The 24811-nt window shown below is 37.5% G+C and overlaps 1 protein-coding gene across 2 annotated transcripts; it reads left to right on the top strand.

Annotated features, from left to right (window-relative positions):
- The first annotated feature begins 14274 nt into the window (after positions 1 to 14274).
- Positions 14275 to 22653, top strand: LOC104116696 (3-hydroxyisobutyryl-CoA hydrolase-like protein 3, mitochondrial). Of its 2 annotated transcripts, none has more exons than XM_009627605.4 (10): positions 14275 to 14490; positions 15843 to 15944; positions 16144 to 16208; positions 17838 to 17972; positions 18049 to 18145; positions 20414 to 20543; positions 21209 to 21387; positions 21513 to 21637; positions 21780 to 21881; positions 22199 to 22653. In XM_009627605.4, the coding sequence occupies exons 1-10, from the start codon at positions 14385 to 14387 to the stop codon at positions 22295 to 22297; spliced, it is 1140 nt and encodes a 379-aa protein (XP_009625900.1). In that variant the 5' UTR covers positions 14275 to 14384; the 3' UTR covers positions 22298 to 22653. The 2 variants fall into 2 exon arrangements, with proteins under 2 accessions (XP_009625900.1, XP_009625907.1); XM_009627612.4 differs by lacking the exon at positions 14275 to 14490 and adding an exon at positions 14535 to 15587.
- Positions 22654 to 24811: the final 2158 nt, after the last annotated feature.

The following is a 24811-nucleotide window of genomic DNA, read 5'->3' as shown; positions in this document are numbered from 1 at the left end:
GCCACAAAGCACCTATAGAAAACCCCCACATCATAAGCACCCAAAAGAACCGATCATGTTTATTACCCTACTGATCCAACCTACTACCAAGCTGTCCTATTTTCCCGAGTCCCTTCCGAATTTTTCTTCAGATTGATACTTCTCCTTGCTAAGTCGCCACAATCTTTAGCCACAACTCACCCCACAAACCTTAGCATAGAACCACAACGCCCTACGGCCCTTAACAAGCTGTATTCTTCTTAAGCACCTCCATAAATACCACAACTGTAACACTCACTCTGAAAATACCTTATGTGAATTTAAAATTGTTCTTCTTACCTTCCTTATACAAAAATGTAGAATTCATAGTCATACAGAATTTCTGTAGATCCAGGCACCATCAAATGCAAATCTCAAATTTTATCCATACACAAGTCCGAAGAAATTCTCAATTGCTATATATAAATCTTGAACCCATTAGAACCTTCTAGAGAGTCCTCCACTCTGCTCAAATCTAAATTGCACCACCCGAACGAGCCGAAAGACATGTGCTCCCTTAGCTTGACCATACTTAAAGAAGTAACCATGCCTTAACGTCACTAATCAAATTCATACTTCGTGCTTACTACATCCAACAATAACAACTCGATCCTCCCATGATTGTCATATACTCATAAAGTAAAATATAACCTGTATTTAGGAATTTCTTTACTCGAGTCATCCTCGATCTCAACCTCTGCAAGTCATAACTAATCCACAAGTATGCCTCGTACCAAGACTAAAATTTAACACATAACCATGAAATCAAATTTTCAATAGAAAGCTCCCCCACTTAGCTTTAAGCTGCAATTATATAAAATTAGAACCCGCAAGGATTTCTCCTTCTTAATTACCAAGATCTCGTACCGTTAACCCGCCAGACTTCTCGAAGTCTTTTGTTAAGCTTTTCATGAACATTTCGAATCAGCAGCCACAGTCACACACTCGATCTCTAACCAGGTAGCAAGTAATATTCCTCGCAAAAGCTTCATCAACATCACGCCACGACTAACTGCTCACAAGAGATAACCCACCTGTGGATTTCCTTACCGACATCTTCCAACAACGCTGCACTGGGTACAACGACTACGTAATCAGTAAATTCTCTTGAGCTCATGCTCGCCCATTATTTGTATAAGTCTGCGCTTTCCCCATTGACATCAACTGAAAGTTCAACAATACCTTCCGAACTCAAGTCATATTGCGCCTGAAACGATAATTAGATCTTCACATCCCTCTTCGTTTCAAACAAACTCCTTTCTGCCATATTCAATCTTTCTTCGTACAGTAACCATCACTCCAAATAAAGTCTACAGGCCAAATCACATTCTATCACGATTCCAAACAGTTCAACACTTTCTCAAGGTGCACGACTACCCTACCATTGAATTCATATACCAATCTGCCACTCTTACTTTAGTTAAATCATCTCCTTTAAGAAACTTCTCAACCTCTACTTCTCCTACTTGACCTGCTAGTACTTCAACCACCGCGAAACACTTCCCGTCATGTCTTTCCTCATACTTTGCTACCCAACTACTGCATCAAATCAAAATGTATCTCGGTCGCACCTGAACCAATAAAATGTTACCGACTCTAAGTCTCTTCGAAGATCATCTTTCTCGAGCCATCAACATCAGAAATACCCATTCGCAACCACAATTACTACACAATCACTTACTCTTTTTGAGTCAAAACTCATTGACAAGATATGAGAATTTAATTTGTCCCAAAATTTAACAACGTAAAAGATCCTTCAAAACTTTCACACTCGAGACCGTACATAACATCAAAACGAAATCAAGCGCCCAATGGTCTTCCTTTACATTTCAAGGAAACACTTCTCGTCACATTCAAATCATCTTAACACATCCCGCAGTTACATCATACTCATCACAAAGCCATTTCACAGCTCATCGAGCCACAAATTCCACTCGTAGGGGCATTATCGGACATATGAGTCCAAATGTACAGGTTATAACTGAAACTACCGAGCCAAAGTTGCGGTCTAAACCTGGCCTCAAGTCCTCCAGACTGGCCCATCACCAAAACACATAATACACATCTCGAACCTCATACATAGAATCACAAGCCGACGATGCACAACTGATAACGAGAGCTCATATGCGCATAAGAAATGCATGGAAGGAATTCAAAGAGTTATGTTTCAAGATGAATCAATTCCGCACGATAGAATACAAGAAAGTGAAATTTCCTAAGGGTTTTGCAGCCTCTCGAAGATAAGTACGTACGTCTCCGTACCGATCTGCAAGACTCTACTAACCCGCTCATGACTCGTGAGACCTGTGTAACCTAGGCTCTGATACCAACTTGTCACGACCCAAAATCTCACTTGTCGTGATGGCGTCTATCGTGGAACTAGGAAAGCCGACTCATTTCCAAAACAAACCGATATTTTCATTTCAAAGATAATTTTAAGGCTATTTAACATAAAATCTTCGTAAAGGAGTTCAAATCAAAACAAAAGTGCGAAAAAAAAAAAAAAGCCCAACATCGGGGTGTCACTAGTCATGAGCATTTACTACAATTTGTGTGACAATATCAAGACTAACATAGTCTAGAAAATAGCTAAATACAACTAAAGGAAGATAAGAGGCAGAAGAGCAGGACTGCGATCGCCAGGCAGCCACCTTGCTATCCCCGAGAAAATATGCAACCGGAATAGTCAACAGCCGCTATCGGGTCCAGCTACACCTGGATCTGCACACAAGGTGCATGGAGTAACGTGAGTACGCCAACTCATTAAGTAACAATAATAAATAAAGACTGAGCATTAGTGACGAGCAATAAAGCATATAAAGTTTATATCATGAAATCTTAGTAAAATACAACATGCTAAAAAAAATCAGTGTTTGAATCAAATCATCTCGTTTAAACCCAGTTCCAGTAAAATCATTTAAAGATATTTTTCAACAGTTTTCAAATAGAGGCTCAATTCAAAGGTGAGCAAAAATGATAAAATCATAAACAGCCCCTCGGGCATACCTCACAATCACTCGTATACAGCCCCTCGGGCATACCTCACAATCACTCGTAAACAGCCCATCGGGCATACCTCACCATCACTCATGCCCCCCAGTCACTCAACACTCGGCACTCGGTAATGGGCACTCGCACTAAGTAGGTACCTGCGCTCATTGGGGGTGTGTACAGACTTCGGAGGGGCTCCTTCAGCCCAAGCGCTATATCAAGCCAAATCATGGCATAAATCAATCAGGCCCTCGGCCTATATCAAACATGCTGCGACATGCATCCCGATCTCTTAAATATCCTCACAAATCAGGACCTCGGCCTCACTCAGTCATAAACCTCTCAAGCCATTCGGGCTCTCAGTAAAACAGGGGATTCAGCCCAAAATAACATTTATTTGCATCAAAATAGAGTAATAAAAACTGAGTTATGCAGTATACAGGTATAACCATGACTCAGTATAAATTTTCAATCAAAAACAGTGAGGGGATAGTAAGAAAAGGCCCCTAAGGGTCAAAACAGCACTGGCACAAGGCCCAAACATGGCATTCAACCCAATTTATAGAAACTCTTTCTAAAACATATAAGTATCATATAGTTTTAACAAAATATGCAACTTTAGAGTTACTACGGGACGGACCAAGTCACAATCCCCAACAGTGCACGCCCACACGCCCGTCACCTAGCATGTGCATCATCTCAAAATAGTAAAATGATACGAAATTCGGGGTTTCATACCCTCAGGACTAGATTTACAATCGTTATTTACCTCAAACCGATCAAATCTCTACCCCGCGATGCTCTTGCCTCTCGACTCGGCCTCCAAATGCTCCAAATCTATTCACAATCAGTACAATACTATCAATATACGCTAAAGGAAAGAATTCCATAAGAAAAACTATCAATTTAGACCAAAAACTCGAAATTGGCTCAAACCCGCCCCCCAGGCCCACGACTCAAAATCGGGAAAAAGTCATAAATTACGAAAACCCATTCACTCACGAGTCCAACTATACTAGTTTCACTCAAATCCGACTTTGAATCGACATTCAAATCCCAAAAATTCATTTTATGAAGTTTCTACATTTTTTCCCAAATTTCCACCTCAACGTACTAATCAGATGATGAAATCATTGATATATTCATATATATTAACTAAATTCGAGTTAAAATCACTTACCTCGATGAATTTCTTGAAAAATCCACGAAAAATCGCGCTGCCAGGCTTTAGTATTTTGGCCATAACTTTCACTAAAGATGTTCAAATGATGACTTCTTTACTTTTCTGGAAATTAGACATGAAGGGCTACAATTTTCGTTTTTGAATCATCTCAAAATTCCTTGTAGATCAAAAGATATAGGCTTCCGATGTCGGACCAACGGATCTGCAAAACTTTTCCCCGGAGTGCGGCCGCGGAAAAATTATGCGGTATGCAAAATTCTGCTGAGGTCCGCGAAATTCAAAGCACCAAAACCATACCCGAGTTCTAGAAATGCCCAGACTCGCTCAAAACTCACCCCGAAATACATCCGAGGCCTCCGGAACCTCAACTAAAGGTACCATCAAGTCCTAAAATACCATGCAAATTCAATCGAGCTCTCGAATCACATCAAACAACATCAAATCACCAAATTACCTCGGATTCAAGCCTAAGAACTTCCAAACTTCCAAATTTGACAACCGATACCGAAACCAACCAAACCACGTCCGAATGACCTCAAATTTTGCACACACGTCACAAATGACACTACGAACCTACTCCAAATTCTGGAATTCCATTCCGACCCCGATATCAGATTTTTCATTGCCGACCAAAATCGCCAAATTTCGAATTTTTGCCAATTCAAGCCTAATTCTACTACGGACCTCAAAATCACATTCCGGACACACTCCTAAGTCCAAAATTACCTAACGAAGCTAATGGAACCATCAGAATTAAATTCCAAGATCGTTTACACACAGGTCAATATCGGGTTGACATTTCCAACTTAAGCTTCTACTTTAGAGACTAAGTATCTCATTCCACTCCGAAACCACTCCGCATCCAAATCAACCAACCCGATACAACACAATACAGCTAAACAACACATAAAGAAGCAGAAATGGGGGAAACGAGGTTGTAATACGCAAAACTATCGACCGGTTCGTTACATGATTGGTGAGAGTACTACACGTAAGCTGCAGTGTGTCAAAAGTTATAAAAGAAGAGACAGTGAGGTGTCTGTCTTATGGTCATGCATATCTGGCGTTCTAAGTTCTTGTAAAGAAAGAGCTTCTCATTTTAGCCGCAAATCTCATGAAACATGGGTTCACTCAAATTTTCCTCTCTCTCAAGAGTATCATAGACCAATTCGAAATTTTCACACACAACTCTTTAATTGCATTCGTAGCCTTTTACTAATGCATTTATAGTAGTTATATTTTTTCCTTCAATTTTATCGTGGCTATTGGCTTTTATAGCTTCTACCAAGTTTTTGACTTTGGATGCAACTGTTTTTGCAATTTTGTTAGTATTAATTCTTATTTTTACTTGATTGAATATTTATTATTATCCATGAATAACAAATTCATGAGATCCCATATTTATTGTCCGTCAATAACAAATTCAAGAGACCACAATAATCTGACTATGTCAAAACATAATATCATCGTCTTCTTCTAAAAAATTCTCATTTATACTTGATATGATGCATCAAATAAAGTAACAGAGACTGAGCTATGATGTAAAAATGCATGAACATGACTGAGTACAGATTATCAACTAAAATCAGTGAGAGGACAGCAAGAAAAGACCTCCAAGGGTCCAAACAATACTGGCATAAGGCCTAGACCCGGCATTACCTGAATATTCACCAATTATTTTTTTAAATTATTTCTTGTGATGACTTAATCATCCAGATTATTATTTGCATATGTTTTAGATATTTTACTTCATTTCATATAATTATATTAGTATTTTTAGGCTATTTATACAATCTTGTAATAATAGCCTATATTTTGTAATTATTTGCATTTGTCATTTTATTCAAGGTCAAAATAACTTTTTACATTTTTATAATCTAATACTATTATTTTAAATTATTGAGATGCATAAGTACCATTATATATATAGTAGTATTTTTTATATATTTTAACTATTTTATTAAATTATTTCCCTTTAATCTCTTATTTAAAAGCTGGCCCAATTTTAGGCTAATTTTCGGACCAATTTTGGCCCAAACACTCAGCCCACTCACTCTCCTCTTCAACAACCCAATCCAAACGACCCCTTAACCTTAACCCGGTCGGTACCCGTTTATTTGACCTGCCCCGCTTCTCCTCTAATCCTGGCTGTTGATCTTAAATAATCAACGACCCACAACCCTTCCCCCATTTTTTATCATGCTCACCCAAAACCTAAGACCTCACTCATCTCTCCACAGCCGCCCTCACCTGCTCTCTTCTCCTTCAGAGACCAAACCCTAACCAGCCCAAAAGACCCCCTTTTCCTTTTCTCATACGCATTAGACGCGGATCCTACTTACCTTTTCTGCTATTATCATTCACTTATGGTAACTTTTATTACCTTCATACTTATGGCAAGTTCGATTCTCACAGATTTGGCTCCGATTCTATGGTTCTGGATGCGATTGTGGTTCTATACACACAGAAAGAGTAAATTTCTTCTTGTTTGTGGCATATCCCCATTGATTCCGTCGTGATTAGAGTCTGAGAACAATTTAACCTGAGTACAATTCTGATTGGGATTTGAAATTCAATTTTCCCTTCAATGGTTCTGTTAGTGATTGCATGTGTTAGTTTCTTTCCTTATTTGCGCTTGATTGACTATTTTCCATGTTTGTTTGTTCAAATCCTACTACTATATAAATCCCTTCACATTCCCCTTTAGGAGAGACTTTTAAACACTCGAATTCACTAAAATATCGAAGCTATTACTCTATTGTTCTCTTATTCTCTTGTTCTATACTCTAATTGTTGGCCGGCTGAAAGCCAAGGCTAACGAATTTCGATTTTTCAACTTTTCTTGGTGCGAGCACTGCCCGGGGTTTATTCGAAGCCCTTGGGAACTCTAATGCACTAAGTTTCTGGGTTCTCGCTCTTTGATTTATATTCAGAGTATTGTGGAGTTGGTTCTTTCTTGTTGTCTGTTTTTGTCAACTAATAACTGGTAAGTCTTTTGGCTTTTACAATTTTGTTCTTTTGTCTTCACAATTTGCATATTCTTACCTCTGAAATTCGATAATGTGTTCTGGGCTACTTTTGTGTGCAACCTTGTTAGTTTTTGCACTTGTTTGAACCTCTTTAGCATTTAATTTTAAATAAAGCTGCCAGTTCTGAAATATATTATTTGAATATGCTTCACCTGAATAATTTAGACCCTCTTAAGCTTAATGTGTTGATACCTGAATGTCTATACTTGCTGTTTGACATGAGTTTGTTTTTCCTACTCTTTTCTGCATTCATGTAATGACTAACTCGCATCTGTAATACGTTCACTGTTAACTATGATCCGCTCCCATGCTAGTTTTGACACTTTGTCATGTCCTTGTTTGCTGAATCTCATATCCTTTAGTGATTATTTGAACCTTTAGAGTTGCTATCTCAACTTGTGTTTCCTTACCATGTTTGATACTATTTTGCTTCATGATGTAAGTTAACATGTTTGTCTTTTGATATTGTGATGGATACTTAACATGATTTGGTCCCCTAGGTTCTAATACTTTAAGTTAATGTTCTAGACCTACAGACCTCCAAATCAATAGTCGGACACGCTCCTGGTCCAAAATCACCATACGAAGCTATCAAAACCACCAAAACTCCATTCCGGAGTCATCCACACAAAAGTCAAACTCCGGTCAACTCTTTCAACTTAAGTTTCCAACTTTGGGACTAAGTGTCTTATTTCACTCCGAAACTCACCCGAAACCAAAACTAACCATCCCGACAAGTCACATAACCACAATATAACATAGAGGAGGCAATAAATAAGGGAACGGGGCTAAAATACTCAAAATGTCCGGCCAGGTCGTTACAATATTTTGCTTTTGTGAAGTCCACTTAAGTCTCGACCAGCAGCTTCTGTGGCCCTTGTCCCGCTTCTGCGGGTCCGTTTCTACGGAGTCTTCTTTGCTTATGTGACAACAGCCTCCCAGGCCAACATCCGCTTTTACGACCAACTACTCGCACCTACGAGCTCGCATGTGCAAAATTTTCCTCGCACCTGTGCAACTACCCAACACAACAAAGGATCACTTCTGCGACCCCATGGCCACTTTTGCGGCCAAAACATTGCAGGTGCGGTTGCACCAGAACTGAACATAACAAAAATTCCTTAAGTCAAATTCTCAATCCGATTTCAATCCAAATCACATCCAAGACCACCGGGACCCCATCCAAATATACCAACACATCCTAAAACATCATACCAACATAGTCGAAGCCTCAAATCGCATCAGACAACATCAAAATATGAATCGCACCCCAATACAAGCCTATTGAAACTAATGGATTCCCAACTTCTAAAATCGACGCCGAAACCTACCAAACCGACTCCGATTGACCTTAAATTTTGCACAAAAGTCGTAAATGATACAACGGACCTACTCCAACTCCCAAAACCTAAATTTGCCTACTTACTGTCACGCCCCAAAATTGAGGAGCGCGACCGGCGCTCAACCGAGTGAACCCGATCGAGCAAGCCTGTTAGATTTCATTCTACCCAAACTCATTCATGAATAGAGATAATACATATTATCATTAATTAGACGAAAATGTATTCATGTCTACATTCCCAATTCATTTCCAATTGTTTCATTATATTTATAGTCTCAAATGGACAAGTAATACATCCACAATATAACATAGTTTGTCTTTCCCCAGCACCAATACACAACCCATACTATATCTACGGAGCCTCTATAGATAAAGAAGAGTACAATGATAATGCCGGCAACAAGGCCCCGGCTATACCTCAAACACAATACACAAGTACAAAAGATTCATGACCCCGGAATGAAGTGGGGCTCACCAAGTCAGATGGGAAGAAGGTGCACTGCTATCATTGATCAATATCTCCTGCTGTGGAACCACCTGCATCCATTGAAAGATGCAGCACCCCCGGAAAAAGGGACGTTAGTACCGTCGAATAGTACTAGTATGTATAACTAAACACCCTCTCAATAGAATGACAATTAATACAAACAAGATTATCATAATATCAATGAAAGCCTTAATCAACATCAAACCTCAATTTAGGATCAAGACAGTATTTAATTAATTTCCATATCTCACATTGGGAGATTTTTAGTATCGGTATATCATTGTCCGCAATACCGGTGTTCACAATACCAATGCCACTGTACTTTTAGCACGGAGTCCGATCACGACCCGATCGGCTAGGCTATCTCATTAGAGAATCAACCACAATTACCATAAAAACCAATACCACCGTAAATTTAGTACGGAGTCCGATCACGACTCGATCAGCTAGGCCACCCATTAGGGACATCAACCACAATTACTCTCAATATCAATACCACTATTTTTAACACGGAGTCCAATCATGACCCGATCGGCTAGGACATCTCATTAGAGACATCAACCACAATTACTATCATTACCAATTTCCAGCACAATCACCACCATGTGTGTGGCATGGTATCCGATCACGACCCGATCGGCTAGGCCGTCTTATTTGAGACTTCTACCTTTTTATATCAATCATCGCATTTCATAATACTTTCATATCTTTTCATTTCATTGGCACTAGTGGCCATAATTATAAGATCATTCTTGGCACGTTGGCCATAATTATAAATTGGCACGTTGGCCATAATTTAGAGTCTAATGCACATAGAGATATTTCACAAAAAATTGACATAATAGCGCCTTCATTTGAACTTGACTTATGTTGTTTGGGCTGAGAGAGATTATGACTGAGAGAGGCCGAGGTCCTGATTGTGAGGACATTTATAGGATCGGGTTGCACGCCGTAGCATGTTTCATTAATTCTACCATGATGGGAATTGATATAGCGCTTGGGCTGAAAGAGCCCCTCCGGAGTCTGTACACACCCCTAGTGAGCGCAGGTACCTACTGAGTGCGAGTGTCGAGTGCTGAGTGATTGGGAGGCATGAGCGATTGAGAGACATGAGTGATTGTGAGGTTGGAGTGATTGAGAGTACTGAGTGATGTTTTGCCCGAGGGGCGGTATATGATTTTATCCTATGTGCTCATAGCTACTTTGAGTCCTTGTTTGAAAACTGTTGAAAGATATTTTTAATTGTTTTTTACCTGAACTGGATTTAAACAAGCTGATTTGACTTAAACACTGGTTTTTAAAGCATGCTGTGCTTTACAGAATTTTTGTGATATGAACTAGCTCGTCACTACTTCTCAGGCTTTATTTACTGTTATTACTTACTGAGTTGGTGTACTCACGTTACTCCATGCACCTTGTGTGCAAATCCAGGCATTTCTGGCCACGGTAGCGGTTGTTGATATATTCAGTAGCGGATCATCGGAGATAGCAAGGTAGTTGCCTGGCGATCGCAGCCCTGTTTTTCTCCTTCCTTATCTTCCCCTTAGTTGTATTGGTTTTTCCCAGACTATGCTAGTCTTGATGTTATCAGACAATTTGTAGTAGTTGCTCATGACTTAGCGACATCCCAATGTCGGGCTATCTTTGCCGCATTTTATTTTTATTTTTGGTTTGAACTCTTTAATGAAGATTCTAGTAAAGTAAAGCTTTGAATTATCTTTTAAATGAAATATCGATGTGTTTTGGAAATGTGTCGGCTTGCCTAGTATCACGATAGGCGTTATCACGACGAGTTAGGTTTTGGGTCGTGACAAGTTAGTATCAGAGCCTAGGTTACTTAGGTCTCACGAGTCATGAGCGTGTTTAGTAGAGTCTTGCGGATCAGTACGGAGATGTACTTATCTTCGAGAGACTGCAAAACCCTTAGGAAACTCCACATTCTTGAATTCTTATCGTGCGAATCTGTTGATTCCAGTAACTAAACATATGTTGTTTCATTCTCTCACAGATAGTGTTGATACCCAATTTTGCCCTCATATTTTTCAAATAGCATGTATACTTTCAAAATATCATTATGCATCACTATTTAATTTGCAAGATCTGTATGAGCATTTTTATAATTTTTCATAATTTTCGGAGTTTTAAAATTAATTTTCTTGCATTAAATAGCATGATTTACTATAAATCTTTCTAAAAACACATAAGAAGCTTATAGCTACGACAGTATATTCAACTTTACAGTTGCTACGGGACGGACCAAGTCACAATCTCCAACGGTGCACGCCCACACACCCGTCACCTAGCATGTGCGCCACCTCCCAATAGTCACATGACATAAAAATCCGGGGTTTCATACCCTCAGGACTAGATTTACAACCGTTACTTACCTCAATCCGAGCAAATCTCTACTCCGCAATGCCCTTGCCTCTCGAATCGGCCTCCGAGTGTCCCGAATCTAGCCACAAGCAGTACAATACCATTAATATATGCTAAAGGAATCAATTCCATAAGAAAACTACGAAATTAGACTTAAAACCCGAAATTGGCTCAAACCCGGCCTCTGGGCCCACATCTCGAAATCCGACAAAAGCCACAAAACCCGAAAGCCCATTCACTCACGAGTCTAACCATACCAAATTTACTCAAATCCGACAACAAAATCCCCTTCAAAACCTAAAAATTCCATCTCAAGAACTCTTCCACTTTTCCCCGAATTTTTCACCCCAAATCACAATTTGGATGATAAAAATCAAGACATAAACATGAAATTTAACCAAAATCAAGCGAGAAACACTTACCTCAATCAACTACCTGAAAATCCCTTCAAAAATCGCCTAAATCCGTGGTCTCTAGCTCAAAATATGAAAAATGGGTTCAAACCCTCGATTTTGAAATTTAACATTGCTGTTTTCCTTCTTCGCGAACGCAAAAGTACACTCGCGTTCGCGAAGCACAACTGCCTCTGCCCAGAAATCCCTTCTATGTGAACGCGATCTACTACTTGCGAACGCGAACCTTTACTAAACCTTTTCTTCACGAACGCGACCTCATCCTCGCGAACGCGTAGACCAAATGAATGGGTCCCCAGCAGCCTCTTCTCTTCTTCGCGAACGCATTACTCATCTTGCATCCGCGATGCACTCTACTCCTAAACCTTTGCGAACACGTCCCTTACTTCACGAACGCGAAGAAAAATTCTTTCTCAACCTCCAGATACTCTTCGCGAACGCGAGACCTACCTGGCGAACGCGTAAGAGGAAACCAGCAACAGCAAAAACCAGCAGATCAATTATCTATCAAAGGCCATAATTGGTCTGTTAACCACCCGAAACTCACCCAAGGTCTTCGGGCCCTCAACCAAACATGCCAACAAGTCATATAACCCCATGTGAACTTAGTCGGACCTTTGAATTACTCAAAACAATATCAAAATACTAATTTATACTCGGATTCAAGCCTAAGGACTTCTAAACTTCTAAATTCCACCAATGATGCTGAAACCCACTAAACCACGTCCGAATGACCTCAAATTTTACACACAAGTCAAAAATAATACCACGAACCTATTCCAACTTCCGGAATTCCATTCCGACCCCGATATCAAAATTTTCACTATCAACCAAAATCGCCAAAATTCTAACTTTCGCCAATTCAAACCTAATTCTACCACGAGCCTCCAAATCTAATTCCGAACGCGCTCCCAAGTCCGAAATCACCTAACGGAGCTAACGTAACCATAAAAATTCAAATCCGAGGTCGTTTACACATAAGTCAACGTCCGATTGACTTTTCCAACTTAAGCTTCTACTTTAGAGACTAAATATCTCAATTCACTCCGAAAATCACTCTGGACCCGAACCAACTAACCCGATATATCATAATATAGCTGAAATACATAAAAGAAAGTAGAAATGGGGAAAAAGGGGCTATAACTCTCGAAACGACCGGTCGGGTCGTTACATGAGATTATTGTGGTCTCTTGAATTTGTTATTGACGGACAATAAATATAGGATCTCATGAATTTGTTATTCATGGATAATAATAAATATCAATCAAGTAAAAATAAGAATTAATACTAACAAAATTGCAACAACAGCTGCTTCCAAAGTCAAAAACTTGGTAGAAGCTATAAAAGCCAATAGCCACGATAAAATTGAAGGGAAAAACATAACTACAATAAATGCATTGGTAAAAGGTTGCGAATGCAATTAAAGAGCCGTGTGTGAAAATTTCGGATTGGGCTATGATACTCTTGGGAGAGAGGAAAATTTGAGTGGGCCCATGTTTCATGAGAATTGCGGCTAAAATGAGAAGCTCTTTCTTTACAAGAAGTAACTTAGAATGCCAGATATGCATGACCATGAGACAGACACCTCACTGTCTCTTCTTATATAAGAGAATCATAAAGTTGACTTGCAAAATAAATGTAAGGTAATAGCCTGTTTGGCCAAGCTTCTCAAGAGCCAAAAGTATTTTTTTTCCAAAAAGCACTTTTGGTTTCTAACTTGAGGTGTTTGGCCAAACTTTTTTGGGTAAAAAAAGTGCTTTTGGGAAGAAGCAGAATCAGTTTCTGAGAAGTAGAAAAAAGTAGTTTCTTCCCAAAAGCAGAAGTAGAAACAGTTTTGACTTTTTTTCTTACCAAGAATACCCTTAACAAAATATAGTATATACCAAAATAACCGTTAAACCTAATACTTAGAATATTAAATTTTTTATTATTTTTAGGATAACTTTCTAATATATAGTGACTTTAGGGGTGAATGATTTTATATTTGTTGAATTATTTTTAATATATTTAACTTATATTAAAAGAATTAAGTACTTTTAAATTTTATTTTTATATTTTACTTAAATAAAATGAAAAGATTTAATTATTGCCTGTAATAACAAATTTTTGAGATTATTTATTTACTTATAATATTAACTATTAAATAAATCTATTCATGTCCTTATTCGTAATTTGATACTTAAAAGCAATTTATGAAAAGTTTGGCCAAACACAAATTATTGCTCAAAAGTAATTTTCAGACTGATTAGCGAAACACAAACTATATCTTTCCAAAAATACTTTTTTCAAAAGTACTTTAAAAAAAATACTTTCCAAAATAAACTAATTTCTCAGGCATAGCCAAAGATAAGTTTGTAACTTTTGCCGCGGGTGGGGTTGGGGAGATAGTAAACGTAAAATGAACCAAAATGATCACTGAACAAAACCACCGGCTTGCTTTGTTCAGTACATAAAGTAGGCTTGCTTTGAAAAGTAAGTCAAATATCTAGGTCGAACCACCACTCTCTCTCTCCGTAATACCTAAATCCTTCTCCCATACGAATTGATGATGGCCACCGGCGCGGACGAATTCGTGAAAGGACATATCCACCCCAATGGCGTTGCCGTTCTCACTCTCGATCGTCCTAAAGCTCTCAATGCCATGAACCTTGGTCAATTTTCACTTCCTTTTTTTTGATAAGTTACTCATATTTCACCTCAGTTTTACTATAATTTTTTATTATAATGGTTCTTCTTTTCCTAGAAATCATCCAAACTAGCAAGCCAATAGATTCATAATTTCAGTTCAGACAAGTGACTTGTGATTGAGTGATAGATTGATTGTTTGACGACTTACGGTGATAAAGGGGATGGAATTAATTTTGAATAATATAAGTTTGATATTCCATCTAGAATGAGTGTGTTAGAGCATGGGGGTTCAATGTGAGAGGTGCAAGGCTAGGAAGGAAGCTCAGTAAAATTTATCTGTGTTACTTTAGTATGTATTACAGTAGAACTCGGGTTTCATTTCTGAGATAATCACTCAACTATCCAAAATTATGGACTAAAGTCACTTTTCTTTCGTTTGTATTCATGGCTTTACTCTAGTCCTTAATCTCGTATCCAATACTATTTTATAAAAAGTAGAAGAAAAATCGGGAAAAAGAAGCATACAGGTCATCGAAAAAAGAATACAGGTCACTCTAGTCCTTATTAGTCCTCTTTTGATGATTTTAAAAATGAGGACATGACTTTGATACAGAAGAGAAGAATGTAATTTCCACTGGTGAATATATATGCTATACCACATGGCCAAGATTAAATTTAGATTCTGTTTTTGACACTCATGCATATTTAATTAGTATTCTGATGCATGACCCTTGATAGGAAGTTGTGGAGGTCGAGCATTAGGGTTGCGGGTTAGGAGATAGGAGGCTAGTCTGATAGTGTTTTGTTTTAGGCTGCTGGTGGCTCCAGTTGTGTCCTTAGTACTTCATTAGGGTTGTAGGTTAGGTTGTAGGAAGCTAGTCTGGTAGTGTTTTGTCTTAGGATATTAGTGGCTCTTGTTGTGTCCATATTATTCCATTGCGTCTGTAGTACTGTGCCATTGTTACTGCTTAGTGTTATTGCTTTTCTCTCTATTTTTTGGTTATTACGTTGCTGGTGTTATCTTTCTGAATTCCTTTGTTGTTACTGCTGCACTGTCTCATTCCATCTTCTTGTGCCGAGGGTCTATCGGAAACGGCCTCTCTACTCCTCCGGAATAGGGGTAAGGTCTGCGTACACACTAACCTCCCTAAACCCCACTTGTGGTATTTCATTGGGTTGTTGTTGTTGTTGTTGTTGTTGTTGTGGTTGCATAGTTTTATCAAGTAAGTAGGACAGGAATTATAGGAGGAAAAATCAGAATACAATAATTAATAGATACTATTATTTTTTCCTAGAAGTATGAGAATTAATATGCTACATCTTCATCTAAGTAGTTTGATTTCTGTTTAACTCATGCTTGATTGATATGACTCAGATATGGACATCAAGTACAAGGGTTTCCTGGATGAGTGGGAAACAGACCCAAAGGTCAAGTGTATTTTGGTTGAGAGTAGCTCGGCTCGTGCTTTTTCAGCAGGTAACAAGTCAAAAGTCATTCATTTACTGGATGGATACTGGCTACTATCTTATCTGGCATATTTGCGGCATCTAGTTCCTGAAGCAGTCTTGTCATTACATCATTACTCATTTTTGATAGAGCCTCCTATCCGCAGCTACAGTACATAGTTTGACACGTTCTAGTAAGATTTGTGGGTAACCATTCATTGCTGATGCAGGGATGGATATTAAAGGGGTTGTTGCTGAAATTCAAAAGGACAAAAGTACACCTCTTGTGCAAAAGGTTTTCTCACATTATGAAATTTACCCTATAATTGAACTCAGCATGTCATTCTCTTCTGCTCTGTAGCTTAGTCTTTGTTGTTTGTAGTTTCATTTGATGATATTGTCTTGCTGAGTTCATGCTGCTATGCTGATGCATAACAGAACTGTTAGTGGTTGTTAAATCTGTTAGTGAGTTTACCTGCAGGGGTGATCAAGCTAGGTTTGACCAAAAAATGGCAGTCAGATAAGATTAAGGTCCTTTATTGTCCCTTTAACATGCACAAAATCCTAACAAACTGTGGTAGTAGATGTACATACACTAGCTGTATATTTCCAAAAAATAAAAATAAAAAAGAATCAGAATACCCGGTGTCTTTTCTAGTTTAGGTCTTAGTAAAGTGGTATGAAAGCGCCTTTGTCTATTATTATGAAATCATTATTTCTGTACGAATAGGAGCTGGGTTTGTCATTCTATCAGTTAATTGACTGATGGTTGTGCCTAAGCCTTTTAGACTTACATTTTTTTAACTTTTAAAGTATGGAAAAAATTTTGGGGAGAAAAAGATTTGGGAAAAGTGTGAAATGGTAGATTGTCTGTTGATCTATTAATAATTCAAATAGTAATAGTATAGCTTATCAGGTAATTTCATTCACAATGGAGACAAATGGTGTAGCTAGATTCGAAAGGTTAAAGTTATATAGGCTTTCGTCAATCATCACTGACCATTCACATCAATATTGATTGCTCAACAAGAATTTACAGCAAATATCTAACATAGATGAATTTTACGTAGCTTGAATTCTTGAAGTAAACTGGCAGTAAGCTTATGATGACTTGGCTGCCACAGGACATTCAAAAGTTTCTCCTCAATGTCCGTCCTATAATAACAATGTTGAGCCATTTGATAATTGTGCATTCTTTAAGTAGGTCTAGTTGGTGTTTTGTGATTAGTTCATGGTACTGTTCTTAATTAAGTGATGCCTGTTTCCGCAAGCCGATATTTTATGACTGCAGAATATGCTTTTTCTCCTTTGAAATGCTTTTCCTCTTTAAAATTTGGGGCTTTTCTTTTAGCTTTTATCTTTGGAGTTGATAGTTGCACTTAATCGTGCGCAACTGGATGGTGTGCGTCATGTTTCTAAAAATTTCTCTTTGAAAAAAAAGTTTTTGATCTCCTTGTCAATATTTTTTTGATTTATAGTTCTTCGTTTTACATATGCATGTGCCATTGACAACATGCGTGCTATGTAAAGAGGGAAACTAATGCTCTGTCTCAGAGACATTTCCAGCTATGAACCTCTTTAGCACCACAGTGAGTCTGTGACTTGCTCTACTCTTGTTCTTCCACCGATTGCAACACCATATATCAGTTTTGCAATCCTTTTGCGTGATGCCTAAATATGTTAATTTTTATGGATATGTTCTTGTTAGATAGTTATGTAAATAACGTGAATTAGTCCTAGTCGCACATAGAATAGGAGTAGGATATGTATTGTATAGATAGGGCTCATTGTATTTTAATTGAATAGAATATCAATAATATATTTTTCTCCCGTGCTTTCTCACAATTTTGAAGTGAATACTGCAGCTGGGTTTGTCAGTAGGCCTTTCAGAAAATTGAAATATGTGTTCCTTCTTTATGTTCAGGTATTCACAGCAGAGTATTCTCTGATTTGTAAAATATTCGAGTACAAAAAGCCTTACATCAGCTTCATGGATGGCATAACAATGGGCTTTGGCATTGGCTTATCAGGTCACGGTAGCTACAGGCTTATCACAGAGGTATTTTCCCACCTTGTATGGAGACTACTCGTTGTTGCAACTATGATCTTATTTATACCTCTTATTATTGTTTCAGAGGACTGTTCTAGCTATGCCAGAAAATGGAATCGGGTTGTTTCCAGATGTTGGTTTTTCTTATATAGCTGCACATAGTCCTGGCAAAGGGGCAGTTGGTATGCGTTTTCTCTTTCTGCTGAGGAAATCGTAATAATGGAAGATTAATTAAAAGAGAGTTGAAGTTTTAGCAACTCCTATTACTTTTGGAGAAATAATAAGCAATACTTCTCTCCATACTGTAGATGGAGTTAAACTGGGTTCCTAGAACTCTTCATCTTGTCCATGAAGACTTTAAAATGTATTAAATAGCATCTGAGTGCTAAAGTTTCTAAACAGTGCATGTTGTCAGCAGTCTGTACTTGGTGAGTGCTATTAAATGGCACCTCTATAACTTAGATATAGGAATTATAATTCTCTCTGTATGCCGTCTGATGTTAATTTTTTCCGTTTGTGATTTCTAGGAAAAATGAATGCGAAGTTTCATCACATTTGTGTCCGGATAAGACTATTAACTGCCTATTTATTAATTTTGTAGTATTTGGCTAGTTCTTGCTTCTATCTCTGTCGTTATGTTTAGATTGCTAATATCATCAATAAAGGGCAAAAAGAAAAGAATTTGATTGCTTGGGAAATCAATACTTTTGCTGTATTTCTTGCAGTGTTTTGCAAGCACTCACAATCTCTCCACTAGGGTGTTATAAACTAACAGATCCATTACTTATCTATTTAGAATAAATTCTTTTACTCCTATATTTTTCAAAGAGGAGATTACACAGTACATGGCACATCTTCAGCTCACCAATGACATGACCCTAGATAGGAGAGCATGGTGGTCGAGAATTAGGGAAGAAGGTTAGTAGGTAGTCGAGCGATTTTTCTCTTTTTTGTAGGAGAGCATGATTCTAGTTTAAAACACCTTATCCGCTCCCTCTCTTCCTTGTCACTATCATTATTATTACTCTATTATTACTTTATTTTTCAATTTTATCATTACTGTTTTTCTTTTACTTTGGTTATCTTTACTATTTTTGCTGTCAATACTTCCTTCTCTTCAGTATTTTCATAATAGTATTTTACTCCTGTATTTTTCAAACCTGTTTTGAAGACACTTTTCTTGAGTGGGGAGGGTCTATTGGAAAGAGCCCGTCTACCTCACACAAGTTAGGGGTGGGATTTGCGTACACTCCTCCACCCAAGACCCCGCTTGTGGGATCACACTGGGTAATGTTGTTGTTGTTGTTGTTGTTGTTGTTGTTGTTGTTGTCGTCTCATATCCAATTCAATTTGAAAATCACCATATCCAGGTTACCAATATCAATATTTAACCATGATAATCTATATATACCCATGCCAATGGAATAAAAATACCTCGAAACATAAAAATGCTGGGAGCGGCTCTCTTGCGGCACCAGATCGCTAACCACTTCGAAAACTGTGCTGGTTTCCTCTTAAGTTACTACCAAAAGTTCTTGTTACTTCTCTGTTTCTACCCTTTCTTTTTCGTTCTTTTGAAACTTTGTTAGAGCTTCTACTCCAATGCTGCGTTTCCCCTCCCGAAATCCTTCAATTATTGTTTAAAGTCCATGCTCCTTTCAGTGCCGTCTCTTGCTCCCATCCCTACTTCTTTTGTTTCTTGTTGATTTCACGGCAATGGGCCTTAGCCCAAATATGATTTTTGTTTGTTTTTTCTCTAATGACATAAGTGCCCTTATTAAATAAGGGTTATTACAGTAACACACTTGAAATGAAGAGAACAAATACATAAATTTTGACTATTGTCCTCAGAGAACACGGATATGGCTCTTCCTTCAAAGTTACCAGGTGTGGATGCTTATATTCAAATTTAATATGATCTAAGGACTATGAAAGGGTGTATGTTATTGTGGACTCTTTTAAGTTCTCTGCTAAAAAGACAACCACAATGCATCATTTGTTCAATTGCTGGTGAAATCCATCCTTGGTCATACACAAATGATAATCTTTTGATCATCCAAGTTGTGGTCAAAGCTTGATGTTGAACAAGATGGAAATCTCTTTGAAATGGAGGAAGCAATGATAATTAAATTCAAATTCATATGTGGTGCACACCCATGTTATTTTATTTTGGAGGAAGAAAGGGTCATATGTCAGGTGAATTTGTTTCTGCATCAGTGTCCTAATAATCCTTTCCTTTTCATTGTAAGTTATTAAAACCTTTGGTTTTTTTTAACTCTAGTAAAAGGAAAAATATTTCAAGTGAGAACCTCCTATCTCATTTTCACCTATATTGTGTGGGTGGTTGTCAGATTGAGATGGTGAGAACTATTATATGTGTGTCCATTATCCCACAAGTTTTTTCTGCCCATGCTCTTTCCTTATTCGTTCGTTTAATTTATTTATTGCAGGTGCTTATCTTGGACTGACTGGAAGTAGGATATCTACACCTGCTGATGCACTGTATGCTGGTTTGGGAAGTCACTATGTTCCTTCTGCAAATTTGGATACATTGAAAGAGGCTTTCTTGGCGGCTACCTTGTATGTCTTAGCATTTCCTAATGAACTAATCTATGTTCTCTCTTATAATATGAACATGGAAGCACCAAATGTCAACCTTTAATCAACTTTTCAGAGCTATGTGACGTGCAGATCCTTGGCCTTTAGTCTTTTCATCTTATTTATGCCGATGGAATTTGATGATGATTTTGCACTTAATTGTTACATGTATGTTAAAATTTTGCTTATCATGATTAGGGAGGGATAGCCTAACGGAAAAGGCCCTCCACCCCCAACGAGTTTAGTGGTTCGAGTTACCAAGGGAGTTAATTAGGAACATCACTGTTGCGCTCCTAGGTTGAGGGGTTTTCTTTGCGGGGCGGGGGAATACCATGTATAAAAAGATTTTGTCATTTCATGCATCTCTCTTGAGTTGTCACTTTGATCTTTCAACAATTTTTCTTGAAAAGATTCCACAAGTTGGGTATAGTTTTTTGTCCGTGTGTTAGTGGGAACTTATTTTAATATCTATTGCTTGTCTCTAGTGGTTACTTCATGAGTCACATTTGGTGTCCTATTGCAAATTCTTCAGATTATTGATCCTTATTCCTTAGGATAAATACTTTTTATTGCGTTATTGGTACAAGACATTTCAGTGGTATGTTTGAAGTTTACAGATGTTCTATGACTTATTTATTTCGAAATAGCTCTCAGGATCCGGACGAAGAGATCAAAATACTTCTGGCAAAATACAGTACTGACCCTGATTCAGAATCCCGTTTGAAGTCTCTTTTACCCAGAATCATTTCAACATTTGGTGGTAATAAGTCTGTTAAAAATATAATCGAGGAGCTTGAAAATCATCAGTTAAGTGCGGATACTTTGGGTATGATTGTTCACTTGGCTTTTCATCCATAAATGAATCAGATATGCTTTCCAATTTATACATGCGCAAATCAATAAACACTTGTGGGGTACTCTTTTTCATTTGTTAGTTCATCTCCTTGGCAGTGGCAGAATGGGCTAAGGATGCTCTGCAAGGGCTAAGAAAGGGGGCTCCCTTTTCTCTTTGCCTCACCCAGCAGTACTTTTCCAGTGTTGCATCTGCATGTGGCAAAAATGAGAATACAACTAAGGTTAGCCTCCCTCGCATTGTGCTTTTTTTTTTAAAACAAAAAAGGTACAGTATTTTTCTTCTTTCTTGAAAAATTCACGATTCCTTCACTTCGGATAGATCTTTAAACTTTTCTGCTTCTTTCTGCCATTCCCAACACGCAGCTCCCTGGTGTTATGAGAACTGAATATCGCATTGCTATAAGGTCTGTTCTACGCAATGATTTTGCAGAAGGTGTCCGTGCTATCTTAGTGGACAAGGATCAGGTTGGTTTCTAGTTTTGCAAGCCCATGACAGTTGAATGTGTTAATGTTTGACTGTTTCTCAACCCTGGTGGTGCATTTTGTGAGAGGATATTCCGTTAACTAGTTTAAGGAAGAGATGAAGAGTCATCTTCTTTTAAGCCTTGATGAGAGTACCTTATGTACTTTTTCCTTTCTGATGATGGAAATCAGTTGTCATGTTAGACGGTGTATTGTAGGGTTATGAGTGAAGATTTTGTAGTCTTTTAGAAGTAAAAACCTTTAATGAAGGTTTTCTAGTCTTATAGAAGTAAGACCTTTAATGAGTTTGCTTTCTGCAGAACCCAAGATGGAATCCTTCCAGCTTGGAGGAAGTGAACCTCAATGAAGTGGAAGCTCTCTTTGAACCTTTGAGCCTTGAAGTTGAGTTGAATGTTTGAGGTTTGCCAGGACATCTTTACTGTCTTTCCAACAGTTAAGAGTCAAAATCTTTCTTCCTTCCTTCTCTTTAGATTAATAAATATGATTCCCCATGCTTAACATACAAAACGTTCTGTGAGGTGACTAATGGCTCCGTTCAGATTCCGATGTTATTTGCCATTTTCGATCTATTGGAATTTTAGGTGCAGCTGGTAATAAGTTTATAGCATTCCGGTTGTACGACTAAGATTGGATAAAATTAAGTATTCGGATCCATTAGATTGAGGTCATACTTTGTATTTGTTATTCCGTCTGTTTCGATCTTATATGTTCTTATTTGTTTAAAAAAGAAAAGACCTTCTTTTTTATTTGCAAACTTTAATTTAAATTTTTTATTTTACAATTAATGATATACACTTGTAGGCATATAAATGTCACAGATAAGATTGCAAGCTCTAATAATACTTTTGTTGTGTCAAAAATCTTATTTTCTTTTATAAATTCGATTTCCAATCAAATATTGCAATACAAAACATAATGAAAGAGATTAGTTTCAACAATGTGCAAATAGCAACTGAAATAACCAAAATGCCCTCCAATGAACTGTGTTGACAAAGGGCTTGGGTCTGAGTCATGAGAATGAAAAAAGATCCATTAGATTGAGGTCATACTTTGTATTTGTTATTCCGTCTGTTTCGATCTTATATGTTCTTATTTGTTTAAAAAAGAAAAGACGTTCTTTTTTATTTGCAAACTTTAATTTAAATTTTTTATTTTACAATTAATGATATACACTTGTAGGCATATAAATGTCACAGATAAGATTGCAAGCTCTAATAATACTTTTGTTGTGTCAAAAATCTTATTTTCTTTTATAAATTCGATTTCCAATCAAATATTGCAATACAAAACATAATGAAAGAGATTAGTTTCAACAATGTGCAAATAGCAACTGAAATAACCAAAATGCCCTCCAATGAACTGTGTTGACAAAGGGCTTGGGTCTGAGTCATGAGAATGAAAAAATCTAGGTAAGGAGTGCTTCTCCTTCTAGGTCTTCGGCAGCATGATTTCGAATTAGCGTTGTTCTAACGAAGGTATCAAACACAAGTAAGAAACAAGAAAAAAAGCACTCCAATCATATAAAAACTCTATTAAGCAACTTTTGGACCTCAATTACATTGTACCATTTCTTTTTATGAGCTTTGTTATAGAGTTGGCCTGCAACTAGAGTTGATGTAATGTGTATCTGCTTAATGTTAACCGTTTAGCTTTTGTAGATTGTAAACCTTGATTAGTTTCTCTTTACAGCTTGCGGGCAAATATAAGAGAAATTTTCAGAAATCACTATTGTTTAGTGGCTATTAATTTTCTATAGCTACCATATACCTAATTACTTCCTATAGCTATCTTTTTAGTTGTTATGGTAATGTATTCGATGTATTCAAGCTATTGTATTCATGAATACAATAGGAAAACTCGGTTGAAAAACTGGAAAACACAGTTGTACGTTTATGTATTCAGGTGTATTCGCGCCATGTATTTATGAATACAGTAACTCAAAATCAACGTAAAAATAGGTCCCTCCAGCTGTTTAAAAACGGAAAGTGGATCAATTAACGTGATACTCTCCTAATATAACTCAACAAACACCATTAAAACACGCAACATTATCAATCCAATGTATGGGAAGATTTTGCAAACGACAAACACCAAAAAATAGAGAATTTTGCTATTCCCTGGTATCGTTCGATAATTTTTCTACTGATATTGTTCGAGATTCTGCTAGGAAATGATACACGTAACCACAGAAATATTTTGAAATTCGATTTTCTAGATGGCAAGTTTAACCGTCTTAATTCGTCATTCTGGCAAGTGGGACATTCAAAATTGTTATGTCGATTATTCGATTGATGGGATATTGATAAAGAAATATGCGTCGTACAATAATTTGGTTGCTTCAATTTCACATTAACTTGGCATATTTTGAGCTCAAAGTCAATTAAAATTGAATACAAAGTGGAAGAAAATTGCACGCCTATGGAAATACACAACGACATGGGTTATCGGGTGTATGTCGAGTTGAAAAAGGAGAACAGAGAATTCGGCATGTATCCATTGTGTATAACTTCAATGGATAAAGAAATTGAAGCGGAAGGAAGTTTAATACACAATGACCTAATGCAACTTGACGAAATCGCTGGGGTAAATAAATTTGAGACAGTTGATACACTTGCACTTGGGTCTTTGAACTCAGGTGAACCAATTGAGATTTTTGAACCGGAAAGGAATTTGATTATTTCAAAAACTAATAAAAAAGAGGTGATGACTGGACAAATGTATAAGGATAAGGACACATTAAAGGCGGTGATGGAGCAATATACAATTGTTGAAAGGTTTCAATTCCGAGTTGATAGGCCAAATGCTATCAGGTTTGAATGTTATCACTTACAACCACTTCACCAAATATGTTGTATTTAACTGTATGTATATGTATGCGTAATAGTTTAATAGTGTATTCATGGCAGCATGTT

This window comes from Nicotiana tomentosiformis, chromosome 11 (assembly GCF_000390325.3).
Source record: "Nicotiana tomentosiformis chromosome 11, ASM39032v3, whole genome shotgun sequence".
Lineage (NCBI taxonomy): Eukaryota > Viridiplantae > Streptophyta > Magnoliopsida > Solanales > Solanaceae > Nicotiana > Nicotiana tomentosiformis.
The sequence above is the reverse complement of the archived record's forward strand: the minus strand, read 5'-3'. Positions and strand labels throughout refer to the sequence as shown.